The sequence below is a fragment of the Marmota marmota genome, unplaced genomic scaffold (genome assembly GCF_001458135.2).
Source record: "Marmota marmota marmota unplaced genomic scaffold, marMar, whole genome shotgun sequence".
NCBI lineage: Eukaryota > Metazoa > Chordata > Mammalia > Rodentia > Sciuridae > Marmota > Marmota marmota.
The window spans coordinates 5,898-19,534 of NW_026000139.1; the positions used below are offsets into that span (position 1 = coordinate 5,898).

Consider the following 13,637-nt stretch of genomic DNA (forward strand, 5'->3'; position numbering starts at 1 on the left):
TAGACAGGGCAGGTCTTTTTTTTTTCTCCCTGATGCTGGGGATAGAACCCAGTGCCTCATGCCTCGTGCATGCCAGGCAAGCGCTCTACCACTGAGCCACATCCCCAGCTCCTGGATAGTTATTTGGAACATCACATAAAATACTGGTAACTGTGGTTACCTCTGGAGAAGGGAGTTAAAGGTCATTAGGGGGCTGGAATTTTACATTTCATTTATATCTTTAAAATGTTCATGAGGTATTTAATTTTTCTAAATCAGTGAAAAGATGTAGTACAGGTTGAATGTCCTCTAAATATTGAAAATTCTTGGGAACAGAAGTATTTTGGATTTTTTTATGTTTTCTTTTCCAGATTTTAGAATATTTGCATATACATAAGGAAATATGTTGGGGATGGGACCTAAGTCTACACATGAAATTCATATATGTTTCATATATACTTTATACACTTAGTCTGAAAGTAATTAATTTTTTTAGATATTTATTTTTTAGTTGTAGTTGGACACAATATTTTTATTTATTTATTTTTTTTATTTTTATGTGGTGCTGAGGATCAAACCCAGGACCTCACATGTGCTGGGCGAGGGCTCTACCGCTGAGCCACAACCCCAGCCCCGTAATTAATTTTTTTAACAGGGAATTGAACCCAGGGCTTGGCACATGCTAGGAAAGCACTCTATCACTGAGCAATATATCCCACTGCTTTGTTAAATTTGATTTTGAGATCTCACTAAATTGCCACAAGGCTGGCCTCAAATTTCAGATCCTCCTGCCTCAGCCTCCTGAGAAGCCGGAATTATAGGCATACACCACCATGCCTAGCTAACTTCAGTATATGTGCTGCCTAAAGGTAATTTTACACTTTGGGGAGGGGGGGGTAGTACAATGTCAAGACTAAAAATTTTGGATTTTAGAGCATTTCAGATTTCTGAGTTTGGGACTGAGATGCTCACCCTGCAACACGGGCAGCAGGGGAGGAGGCCAAGGGCTCCTCTGGAGGTCTCTGTAGACATTCTACCTTGAGTATCTCCGGCTTCACTCTCAGCCTCAAAGTAACAAGTCTCAGCAGAAAAGTAAAGCTCAGCATTTGTCTTCCATAGGGTGGCTCCTCAGGAAAAGGAACAACTCTGAACCACAAATCTGACCTGGATATGATTCTGTTCCTGAGCTGCTTTGTAAGCTTCCAAAGCCAGTCACTGGTCCGAAAATACATTATTAACTTCATTGAGGAGAAATTGGATTGCTGTAGCAGAAGCCTGGCCTACAGCATCACGGTGATCCATCACAGGGAGGGAAACAGGATCCCTCGTTCTCTGACCTTACAGATCCAGTGCAGGAAGAGCACTGATGTCTTTCGGATGGACGTGCTCCCAGCTTTTGATGCTCTGGGTAAAGATGGCGATGGATCAGGCCCAGAGAAACTCGTCAGGGCCCCTTTCCCTGGTCTTGAGAGAGGTGTGGGGAAGTAGAAACCAATGGAATTGTTCTTTTTCGGACACTGGAGCTATACGTATCCTGAAGATTCCAGTCCTTCTATAAACGCATGTGCTGTCCTGTCCCAATATTGCCTGGGGAAAGAGAATTTGTCCTAAATGATAAAATTCCTACCCAACCCAAGAAAAAGATTCCTCTCCCACTGTCTGGGAAACACCAGGTCAAGCGAGTAATTCAAGGCACTTCGAGTTGCACAGAACTAAATTGGAATCATCTTTAAATCAGTGCATTTGATACAAAATTTTGACTCCAAAACTTATTACTTGTGTGTGACCTTGGGCAAATCATTTAAAAGCTCCAAGACTAAACACGCCAACCTATTAAATGAGATGATATCAAATTTAAGTGGAGCCATAGGAAACTGACACTATTTGACCATGTTTGACCTGCAAAAAGGGGCAGTTTCCTATGGTTCCACCTAAATTAACTACTTCAGTGAGCTGTTCTGAGGATCCCATGAGCCTGACCCAGTGCCTGAGACACGGTCAGTCTTTGGCCACATTTAAAATCTATGTGACTTGGGGGTGAGCTACCACACCATCTAGCCTCTACTTACTGAGGCATAAAAGGGGGGAAGTAGCACCATAGGTGAGCCTTGGGTGACATAATTTACGCCTTTGCTATGCTGGGTCATCCTCTCCCCATCTTCCTTATCTTAAAGGTAGGTTTTCCTGACTTGGTGCTTTTCTCCTCAGGATCCTTTAGCCCAGACTCTAAACCAGAGCCGGAAATCTATGAAAGTTTAATAACTGCCTCTGGCTACCCTGGGGAGTTCTCGCCAAGCTTCACACAGTTGCAGAGACACTTCGTGAAAAGCCGCCCTTTTAAACTGAAGAACCTCCTGAGGCTGGTGAAGTTCTGGTACTTGAAGGTGAGAAGAGCCGGCACTGGACTGGGAGGGGTGGGACACGGGGGAGAGGAAGGTTGATACATAAGAGATCAAACTCAGGGGCACTCGACCACTGAGCCCCATCCCCAGCCCTATTTGTATTTTATTTAGAGACAGGGTCTCACTGAGTTGCTTAGTGCCTTGCCATTGCTGAGGGCTGGCTTTGAACTTGAGACCCTCCTGCCTCAGCCTCCTGAGCCCCTGGGATGACAGGTGTGCACCACTGCGCCCAGCCCAAAATTTCTTAAAGAAGAAAAAAAAAAAATAGAAACAACCTGTCTAAGGATATGAGGCAGGTTAAAGAGTGTAAGTGAAAGAGTGTAACCGAAGCCCTGTGTAACCTAGGGACTGCTGGAGGATATCAGGGGTCACCGTATTGTTGTTGATGATGGTGTTTGTCATTACCATGTTCTTATCTTCTGAAGCCTCAGTGTCCATCCCAGGACCTCCTAATTTTAATGACACCTATCACGTGCTTCCTGATGAGTACAAACATGATTGTGAACCAACTTCAGGCACTTCAGATAATGATAAAAACGATGACAATATAATAATGCCATTTGTCGTTAGTAATGTTTCATGATCTACGCTATCAGTGCTGCACATTTTTCTCATTTAAAGTGTATTCCATGACTAAACGCTCAGGGTCACTCCAGGTGAACTGGGCTGCACGAAATGACCACACAAAGACAGACAAATACCTTTTTCTTTGGGTCCTGTGACGGCTCCTCTGATCTTAGAGGCCCAGGGAAAGAGAGAGAGAGAGCGCGCACATGCTGAACCCTTTTATTGGGGAGAAGCCATTTAAATGAGGCAAGGGCTCAGGTTTCAGGGGGTTGGGTCTAGCTTCCTGATGTCTGCTGTCAGCAGGTGACTGACATCTAGGAAGGCCACACCCAAGGGCAGAGCAAGAGAAGGGGACACACAAAGGGGGTTTCCATGGAACATTCTATCCCAAACAGGACAAAGGGGTAGGATTACAAAGGAACAGGTAAGTGTAGCTCAACTCCAGGGTCTGCCTGCTCAGAAGACTGGCCTTGCTATCTGAGTGGGTCACCGCCCCAGCCACAAGGAATGCAGGGGTCGGTCAGAGCCTGGTGCACCAGGACTGGAAGGTGTGGTCATTGAGAGCAGCTCCCACATATTATTCATTATCCTCATTTTTGGAGATAAGAAAACAGACTCGAAACTAACATGGAGTTAAGAGTTGGGCGCAGGAGTGTCTGACTACAACTTGTGCTAACAATCACGAGTCGAATTATATTATCATTTTCTTTTGAGTCCGTCCTCAAATGCATTTGCCATTGGACTTGACATTGGGGGAATTACCTAGTAGTGTCATTAGTGTATTTTTCCATTGATTTTTTTTGTTGTTGTTGTTTCCTTATCAACTGTAAGACCTCTTTGTAAATTGTAGGCTATCTGTTCTGTTGAACTTGACTCTTGTTCATTACTGTGCCCAAAGCGTACTGCTTTTGTTACCACTGCTTTATGTGACATATCCAAGATGACAAATAATCAAGCTTTTTTTTTCATAATTAACTGGCTTTTCCCAGGCATGTATGCTTCTAATATGAATCTTCAGGCAACCCTGAGATTCTAATTGAAATTTTCAATGAATGTCTAACTTCATTTTGGAGGAATTGATCATTTCACATTATTCTTTCCCCTTTGCCTTTCAATTTGTTCTGATTTTTTTTTCTGTTGTCTGTGTGATTTAGTTTTCTCCAATTATTTCCTATATTCAATATAGTGTATTGCTCCGTCCATTCCAAATGAATAAAATGGACTTCAGAGGCCCTGAAGGTCCATAAGTGACCCTAACTTCCTCTTTTATTGAAATCTTGATGGCCCTAGGACATCTAGGTTCACCTGTAATGGTTTGTGCCACATAAGGCAACAGACCTGAAAATTCTCAGAGCATCACTCATATAATAAATCTCCCTCTCTCCCTCTCCCCTACCTTCTCTCTTTCCTCTCTCCTCCCCCCACCCCAACCAACATATACCCATACCTTCTCCAGTATGTGAAAGATAAATACCGAGGAGAAGCAGTGCCTTCAAAATATGCATTGGAGCTACTGACCATTTATGCCTGGGAAAGGGGTACAGACGAAAGTGAGAACTTCAACATGGACGAAGGGCTTGTGGCTGTCATGAAACTCCTCAGAGATTACAAAGATATCTGCATTTACTGGACCAAGTACTATGATTTCCAAAATGAGACTGTCAGAAACTTTATCAAACAAAAGTTGAAGGAGTGCAGGTGAGTGTATTGATTGTCTGACTTTCCGCTTCAAGGAATAGAAAAGCCAACTGGAACAATTCTTAAAATAAAAGGACTTTTGCAACTGGAAAGCCCAAACGTAAAAGAAGCTTCGGGTATGGCATGATCTAGGTGCTTGCTATGTCATCCGAGGCCCTTTCTATGAATTGTTCAGCTCTGCCCCTCCCAGGGGCATTAAAATCAGGTTCATTCCTTTATGGTTTTATCAGTTCCAGGCTTCTCCTTTGGACATATACCTTCTGGTACAAGAGGAAACCTTCCAAGAAAAATCTCAAGAGATTCACTCTGATTGGGCCAGCTTGGGTTACAAATGTAATCCTAAACCAAGACTTTCATCTTAGAGATAGTTCTTCCTACACCAAAGCATGCACAACCCCGTAGACATGAGTGCCACAGGCCGCAATCTAAGTGTGACAGAGCTCTGCTTTCCTGTTGTCCCCCAGGCCCGTTATCCTAGACCCGGCTGACCCCACCAACAACCTGGGAAGGGGGAGAGGATGGGACCTGATGGCCAGAGAGGCTGTTTACTGCCTGAGACAGGCCTGCTGCAGGACAGAAGACCCCGGCCACGGCTGGCATGTCCAGGTAGGACTTCCATTCCAAGTCAGGGCTCAGGTTGTCTCCACACAGACTCCCCAACTCTTCCCATGGGTTCTTGGGACAGGCGACCTCTCCCATGTGGACATCCCAACCCACCAGCTCTAGAATTCTTCTCTTGTACTGTGAATGTCTGGGCTTCGTTTCATTCCCCTGTAAAATGGCAGGAAAATATCGGCCCTGCCTGGATTCTTGCTATTAATACAAGAGACTTAATAATTCCCAAAAAATTAAGCAAGGATCACAGGGACTCCCCTGAGGACGACCGCTGTGTCGTCACAGATGGTCCACACAGGTGTCCATGTTCAGAGACCAGGACTCTGATGATGAGCTCCCCAACCGGCTACTCGGAGAGAAATCTGGCCACTATTCCCACTCTTCGTATCCTGCATGGAAATTCTGAGTCTGGCCTCAAAAGCAACCCCACAGCACCAGAAGCAAGGCAGATAACTAAGCCACCGCAGAGAAGCTATGACCCAGCCATACACCATTGGCTGGGAATGTCCAGTGGACCCCGGGTCCTGAGAGACAAAATCAAAGGAAACTGTTGGAAAGGAGATAGAATTAAAGTAGGTTTCCTGCGCACCTCAATACCCTGTCTCATGAAACACCACCTCCCAATGCCCACTCTTCCATCACTTCATCCACTGCCATGGACATACCACAGACCCCCGAGCACACGCCTGTGTCCGGATGCATTTTGACTTTACTTGAATTGTTATTCAATGGGTTATTCCATTACTAAATTAAATTATCTTACAGACCATTCCCCCATCCACCCATATATACCCAATAGGCCTAACCATATATATTAAAAAAAAAAATCAGGACACTTCTGAGCATGAAATCGGGAAGATTAATTGTGCCAGGTCAAGTGATCTACACCAGGACTGTCCTAAGTGAGTACGAACATAAAACCAGCCCAGAACCAATGAATTTTTTTCAGCAGCTACATCCTAGTTCAATGAATGAAAAGTCTTAATTTGTGTAACCCGTACCATGGGGCAGATTTTGAAGATGCTTTCAGACTTTTGCCATCACAGTGAATACCCTTGAACATGTCTCCCAGAGCTCGACGTTAAATCACTTAACCTCACATCAACACTTAGATGTGCTCATGGAGATACTAAACATTGTCACCATGCGACAGGTGAAGACTTTGAATAGTCCCACGTAGGAGGAGTGTGATTTTGAGACCAGTTGTTCCTCGAGTTTGGGTGAGTTAAAAGACAGGAGTTTGTCCCAATGGATCTGTTAGCCTAGAATGACCAAATAGTTTCCTTCACTTGGAACAGTCTGAGTCCTGTTGTCCCCCATAGTTAGTAATAGCACCTTCTTGGACTTCTGAAAGTATCTTGGTAAATTACATCATCAGTAGCTAGAAGGGAGAAGCTTTGGAGGCCAAGATGGCCATGTCCACCCAAGACCTTTCATATGTTGCTCCTTCTCTTTCAGAGAGCAAGAGATGTCCAGGTGACTGTGAAACAGACCGGCCAGAAGCCTTTGACGCTCTCAGTGAACCCGTACAGTCCCATCTGGAAGATGAAAGCAGAGATCAAGAGGACAAATAGGGCAAGTAGCCCCCAGAGTCAGTATCGTCTCTCCTTCCAGGAGCCAGGGGGAGAGAGGCAACTGCTCAGCAGCCAACAGACTCTGGCCGATTATGGGATCTTCTCTAAGGTGAATGTCCGCGTGCTGGAGACCATCCCTCCTGAGATCCAGGTCTTTGTGAAGGATGCTAATGGCCAGAGCATACCCTATGCCATCTACCCTGATGACACCATCCGTGACTTGAAAGAGAAAATCGAAGACGCTGGAGGACCCTTAGTAAAGGACCAGATACTGAAGGCCCAGGGTCGGACCCTGTGGAACCGCCGCAGGCTTGAAGACTTGGACATAGAAGACTGTGACACCATCACGCTCATTAAGAGAAGCTGAAGGTCCCTAGGACTGCCCATGGTCAGGCTAGGCCGCTCACCCTGTAGACTCCTGGGGTCCCTTCCCCCCATCCCAGCCCTTTCTACCCACTCTGCTCTTTCTGAAGCCTAAATATGAATATGTGCATAGCCCTCTCCTGTTTAAATGCCTCCGGTGTCTCCCTGTTACCTACAGAATGCAGTTCAAGTTCCTTTGCTTGTGCATTCGGGGTCCTTGACTTTTACCCCTTGCTTTACCCCTCAATTTGCCTTCGCTACTCAAAACAAACCAGATGTTCCCAAACACTTGCAATTCCAGAACACTAAATGTCAGGTTATAACTCCATCACTTTGAGTCTACTCTCCCCTCTCCCATGACTCCCCTCTTTTATTTGTTTATTTTTTTTAATTCTTGGTGGACACAATATCTTTTATTTTTATGTGGTGCTGAGGATGGAACCCAGTGCCCCGCGCATGCCAGGCGAGCGTGCTACCACTTCAGCCACATCCCCAGGGTCTCTCCCCTCTTTTTATGCTCACACTTCTAAGTCATTGAATGAATCTCAACCTATGGACCTCAGACCAGCAGAACGAGCCGCACTCGGGAACTCATTAGACAGGAAAACTCACAACAACTCTCCCAAGTTCACCTGAGTCAGATTCTCAGGTGGTGACACTCAGCGGGCCGCGTCTCACAAGCCTTCCAAGATGCGTGTTGCAGTTTGGGAACCCCTGACACCTGCCCCATACAGCTGGCCAAGGCGTCTCTTGCCCTTACTGCCCCTCTTCACCCAGATCAGACTTCTGTGGAAGTACCTGGGGACCCTCCCTGTGTTCCTTCCTCTGTCACCCTCTACTAGTGAAACCTGACAAACTGCTTTATTCTGTGCCCCGTGGTCTAGAATGGCCCCTCCCCAGTGCAAACATTTGGCACATGCTTTCTGAATAAAGGAATGAGCCAAAGTATGTGTTTGAATCCTTCACTATTGTCTTTATGAGGATCTTGGTCCAATGCCATCTTGGAGCCCACATTGTTTGGGGTACCCCTGAGCCCATGTCTTATATTTTTTGGGAAAAAAAAAAAACCAGTGCTAGAGTGGTGGATCTGGTCTCCATGCTCATAGCCAATGATGCTTTCCTCTCTGTCTAACCCTAACTGGGCCAAAGGTGATCAGGATAGAAGCCATCCATTGCTCTCCTTCACCAATCAGATTCGGAGCACTGGAGAGTGCACCCAGGTACAGTGAGCTCCTGCTGTGGTTAAACAGAAGAGCATTCAGGACCGGGGCAGAAACCAGAACTCCACCCAAGCCCATATTTTAGTAAAGAGAGTCAACAGCCCAGAGAATGGAACCACACACAGCCAGAGACAGGATCAAAGGCCCTTCCCCATCCCTAGGAAGAGAAGATGGGGAATGTCAATCCTGACATTTTTTTTTTCTATCAAGTTCCTCCTATGTTTCTTCAACATCTCAGTCGGGTAAGCAGCCACCATTGAATACATCAGAATCGGTATCTTTTCTGTCCCAAGACCTTTGACTAAAGCGAGGCATGGTGACACAGTTCCTTGTGAGACGGGAGGCTGAGGCAGGAGGATCACAAGTTTGAGGCCAGCCTCAGCAACTTAGTGAGACCCTGTCTCAAAAAAAAAAAAAAAAAAAAAAAACGTGAAAACGGCTGAGGATGTGGCTCAGTGGCAAAGCTCCTCTAGGTTCGGTCCCCAGGAAGAACAGAGGAGAAAAAATAACTTTGACTAAGATCTGTTTCAGCAGGTCACCAAAATTAATACGAAGGCACAATGTCATTTGATTCTTATCCTCACAGCTGCCCTGGAAGTGGAGGAACGAGTAGAAATAAAAACGCTTCCTCATTTTACACATGAGGATCTCAAGGCTTAGAGGACAGGAAATGATGTCCAGGGGGCAACTTCCAGGGAAGTTCGGGTACCATGACAACCTCAGTGGGAACTTTTGAGCTCTCGTGCACTATCTCAAGGAAGAGCTTCCTCTCCCACCTTCTCTGGGTTCCACCAGTGGACACTGACCTGAGCTCCAGACTTGGGTTCCTTTCATCTTTTCACTTCAAATGCTTCACCCTCTGCCCAACTGACTGGACTAGGGGTGATCACCTGGCCCAGGAGAGACTCAGCCCATTACCTGGGCTAAGCCAATCAGAATATGAGTTCTGGAGCCTGGGTGTTGCTACTTCTTGAGTATTTTCTGGGATTATTAGCACAGAGCACTTGGCATTTAGTTCATGATCATAAGAAGCTTAGAATGTTAACCACTGCTCCGGTTTGATAGGAAACAGAGGCTCACATGAACATTATGTGGAGAGAGCTGTGATTCAGGCTGTTATATGTCTACCTGGAGACTGTGGTGTCATTGCCATATGAGAAGTTTGATCTTCCATACTGAATCGGGAGAAGGGATTTTGTCCTACCTTCTAGCATGAGAAATAAGCATTATTTAAAAAATAGGAGGAAGGGGAAAGGAGGGGGCAAGGGGGTAGGATGATGGTGGAATGAGTCAGACATCATTACCCTAAGGACATGTATGAAGACACGAATAGTGTGAAAATACTCTGTGTACAATCAGTGACTTGAAAAATTGTGCTCTATATGTGTGATATGAAATGACTTGCATTCTGCCATCATGTATAGCAAATTAGGATAAATAGTGACCATGTGAATAAACTCAGGTCATCCTGATTATATATTTTTTTCAAATGGCATCCGATACATTAATGATCAAATGATTGACAGCTGTTCAACCCTCAGAGATTTGTTGAAGGTGAACAAAAAAATAATATATAAGGTCTAAATGGTTCTTATGTGAATGACTTTTATATTGCCTTGAAGTTCATCTTTTTTAATATTTATTTTTTAGGTGTAGATGGACACAACACAATGCCTTTATTTTTATGTGGAGCTGAGGATCGAACCCGGATCCCGCCCGTGCTAGGCGAGTGCTCTACCGCTGAGCCACAACCCCAGCCCAGAGTTCATCTTCTGTCACCATAAACATATGAAAATGTTGGGATCTTACTTGTGGGGAGGGTGCTAGGGATTGAACCCAGGGCTTAGTATTTGCGAGACAAGCACTCTACCAACTGAGCTATATCCTCATCCCACTGAGTCTTATTTTGTTGTTGACTTAAGTTTGTGAAATTTCTACTACTCTTTACATTATTTTATTGTTACTTTAAAATAATTCAATTTAAATTTTACTTAAATTTAAATCAAATTATTTTACTATTACAAATCATATTAAAATATTATTTTAATACGGTATGATCAAACAGTAGAAGCATGAGGACTTTTTGGAATTTATTATATTTTAAAAAACATGATGCTTTCCATTTGGGGTTAGCCAGTTTGAAAGCTTACACTGCAATACTGTCATGGTTGACAAACTTCTTGAAAGGATTATCTGCACTTCTGGTTTCCACCCCCTTCACCCCACTTCTCCTAAACTCATTCTAACCTGGCTTCTGCTTCCACATCTCCCATAAAACTGCACACACCTAACCGGGCTCAGTAGCACACACCTGTAATCCCAGTGGTTTAGGAGGCTGAGGCAGGAGGATCACGAGTTCAAAGCCAGCCTCAGCCACAGAGAGGCACTAAGCAACTCAATGAGACCCTGTCTCTAAGTAAAATACAAAATAGGGCTGGGGAACGGGGCTCAGTGGTTAAGCTCCCCTGGGTTCACTCCTCAGTACAAAAAAAAAAAAAGAACAATTTCATCCTTCTGATTGCTAAAGCCCACAGACTTAGAACACATCTTAACTCTGATCTTCCCCTCACTATTGATTACTTTTTATCCATCCACAAGACCTAGCCTTAGAGTCAAAATAGATCCATCAAAATGATGAACCTGGGATTCCATTCCAAACAATACCGAAGGAAAGATGTGGATGGTGTATCATCAAAAGATTCCATAGGTTGATAATTGTTAGAGCTAATTGATGGTATATGGATATATTCCAGTTTTTTCTCTGTTTAAATCACACTACTCTCCCTACCTTCTCTGCCACCACTCTGATCCAAGCCACCATATGTCCTGCCTGGACTAGTACAGTAGCACTAACCCTCTGACGACACCTCTGATTCCCTTCTCACCTCCCCTCTCAACCCCTGCTTTTAATCTAATTCTCCCTTCACAGCCAGTGGGATGGCTCCCATTGAAACGGAAATCAGATCATGTCCTTCCCTCTGTTCAAAACTCTCCAATGGCTCCCCATTTCATTCAGATGAAAAAAGAAGTCTTAATAGTAGCCTCCAAGATCCAATACCATGCCAGGGGCAGTGGCACCTGCCTGTAATCCCAGCAACTCGGGAGGCTGAAGCAGGAGGATCACAAGTTTGAGGCCAGCCTCGGCAATTTAAGAGGCCCTAAGTGACTTAGTGAAACCCTATCTCAAAATAAAAACTTAAAGGGCTGGGGACATGGCTCAGTTGTTAAGCACCCTTGGGTTCAATTCCTGGTACCAAAAAAAAAAAAAAAAATCCAAAACCATTTGCCTCCCTGCCCTTTACTACTCAGCCCTAATCCTCGTTCAACTCCTCCCTTGAGCTCCATTCCAGGCACAATGATGTTCTTTAAACCCACCGAGCACATTACCACCACAGGGTCTTTGCACTTGCTCTTTGCTCTGCTGGGAACGAACCATATACATATGGTTCACTCTTCACTTCACTGTCTTGTTCAAATAGCTCCTTTCCATAAGCCTTCCCTGACCACTTCATAGAGGACTGAACACCTGTGATGGTTTGGATGTGGGGTGTCCTCCAAAAGCTCACATGGGATTCAATGCAAGAGGCTTGGAGGAGAAATGGCTGGGTTGGGAGAGCCTTAACTGCAGGTAGGTGTGGTTGAAGGAGGTCGGTCACTGGGCAGGGGCCTGTGGGGTCTATAGTTTGTATCTGGCAAGTGGAGATATCTCTCTCTCTCTCTCTCTCTCTCTCTCTCTCTCTCTCTCTCTCTCTCCTTTCTGATCACCATATGAGCTGCTTCCCTCCACCAACTCTTCCACCATGATGTCCTCAAGCCCCAAGGAGTGGAACCAGCTGTCTAGGGCCTGAGACCTCTGAAATCCTGAGCCCTAAAATAAACTTTTCCTCCTCTCATTGTTCTTGCAGGTCTTTTAGTCACTGTAGCAAACGAGCGGATTAAAACAACCCTTTCTTTTCTTGCTTGGCTTTCATCCCTTTTGATTCACTATAGTTTCACCGACTCGTCCTGCTTGTTGTCTGTCTCCACCACCAGAGCACAGGCGCCCTGCACACAGGGAGTTCTGCATCCCCAGCACCTGCCTGGCACATAGTAGGTGTTCAGAAATTACTTGTTAAGTGAGCAGATGAGTGAGTGGCACTCCAGGACCCTTTCTGGCCTCCACCCTCAAGCCCCTCTCCCCACCTCAGCCCCACGTCAAGGCACATCCAGTGCCTAAGTCCCTGACACATCCGGGTTCTTCAGGCCGCTCCGCCTTTATCTCCGCTGTGTCCTTTGGACCTGATTCTTAGTCTTTATGAATCATGTCAAACCGGTGTCTGCCAACACCACCTGTGACCCCAAAGAAATTCTGCCTGGTTCCCTGCCAAGTTGTCATGTCCTTTTTGTGACTGAGTACACATGGCATTGGACCCCAGGAATCCACCCCACTGCTCTGGGAGCCAGCCCTGTGGGGCAGGAACTTCAGAGATTTCTTAGCACAATGCCTGGCATCCAGCAGTCACTCAATAAATGTTCAGTGAATGAACTAAAACTGCTGCATCCGTTGAGAGTTGAGTGTTGCCTCTGATCAGTATTCTCATGCTTCATTAGCACAACCTTATGAAGTAGGTATTATTGTTGTTGGTTTGGTTTGGTTTGGTTTTGGTATCAGGAATTGAAGCCAGGGGCCCTTCACCACTGAGCCACATCCCCAGCCCTTTTTATCTTTTATTTTGAACCAGGATTCATTTAGTTGTGCAGGGCCTCATTAAGTTGCTGAGGCTGGGCCTCCAACTTGCAATCCTCCTGCCTTAGCCTCCCAAATTACTGGGATTATAGGCACATGCCACCATGCCTGGCAAGGTAGGTATTATCATTAAACCTACCTTATGAATAAAGACAGTGAGGGTCAGTGAGGTTACGAATCTGGTGAAGGGCACACTGGAATTCAAAGTCATCCCCACTAATTCCTGAGGCCTCTTTCTTTACCCAACCACAAGCAAGGCTCTTCTCCTTCCATGTTTCTGTTTCCTTTTAACCAGTTGGGACAATTAAACCGATGATTCCATCCAACCCTAATCTATCAGGGAGGTGCTTCTATAAGGTCAAACTCAAGCCAATTTCAGTTTCTAAACGTCATAAAAAGGAAACTCTAGAAATTGAGAATCGAAACCAATAGCAAGAAGGTTGGCAGGATGCCAGCCCTCTTAAGGTGGCCCCAGACCTGCGGGCCCCAGCCC

The 13,637-nt window shown here is 45.3% G+C and overlaps 1 protein-coding gene across 2 annotated transcripts; it reads left to right on the top strand.

Moving 5' to 3' along the window:
* Positions 1-755: 755 nt before the first annotated feature.
* LOC107158699 (2'-5'-oligoadenylate synthase-like protein 2) lies at positions 756-8,146 on the top strand. 2 transcript variants are annotated; one of them, XM_048785677.1, is made up of 6 exons: positions 756-1,387; positions 2,188-2,363; positions 4,405-4,646; positions 5,111-5,252; positions 6,720-6,836; positions 6,945-8,146. In XM_048785677.1, exons 1-6 carry the CDS (start codon positions 1,150-1,152, stop codon positions 7,200-7,202), a joined length of 1,173 nt encoding a protein of 390 aa, XP_048641634.1. In that variant the 5' UTR covers positions 756-1,149; the 3' UTR covers positions 7,203-8,146. The 2 variants fall into 2 exon arrangements, with proteins under 2 accessions (XP_048641634.1, XP_015360679.1); XM_015505193.2 differs by having other exon boundaries at positions 757-1,387; positions 6,720-8,146.
* Positions 8,147-13,637: the final 5,491 nt, after the last annotated feature.

Excerpts from the sequence above, each read along its gene's own strand:
- LOC107158699 (XM_015505193.2), top strand. The coding sequence starts at position 1,150 with ATGATTCTGTTCCTGAGCTGCTTTGTAAGCTTCCAAAGCCAGTCACTG. Across the intron at positions 2,364-4,404 it reads TGAAGTTCTGGTACTTGAAG|TATGTGAAAGATAAATACCG; the intron begins GTGAGAAGAGCC and ends TACCTTCTCCAG. Across the intron at positions 5,253-6,719 it reads GCCACGGCTGGCATGTCCAG|AGAGCAAGAGATGTCCAGGT; the intron begins GTAGGACTTCCA and ends CTTCTCTTTCAG.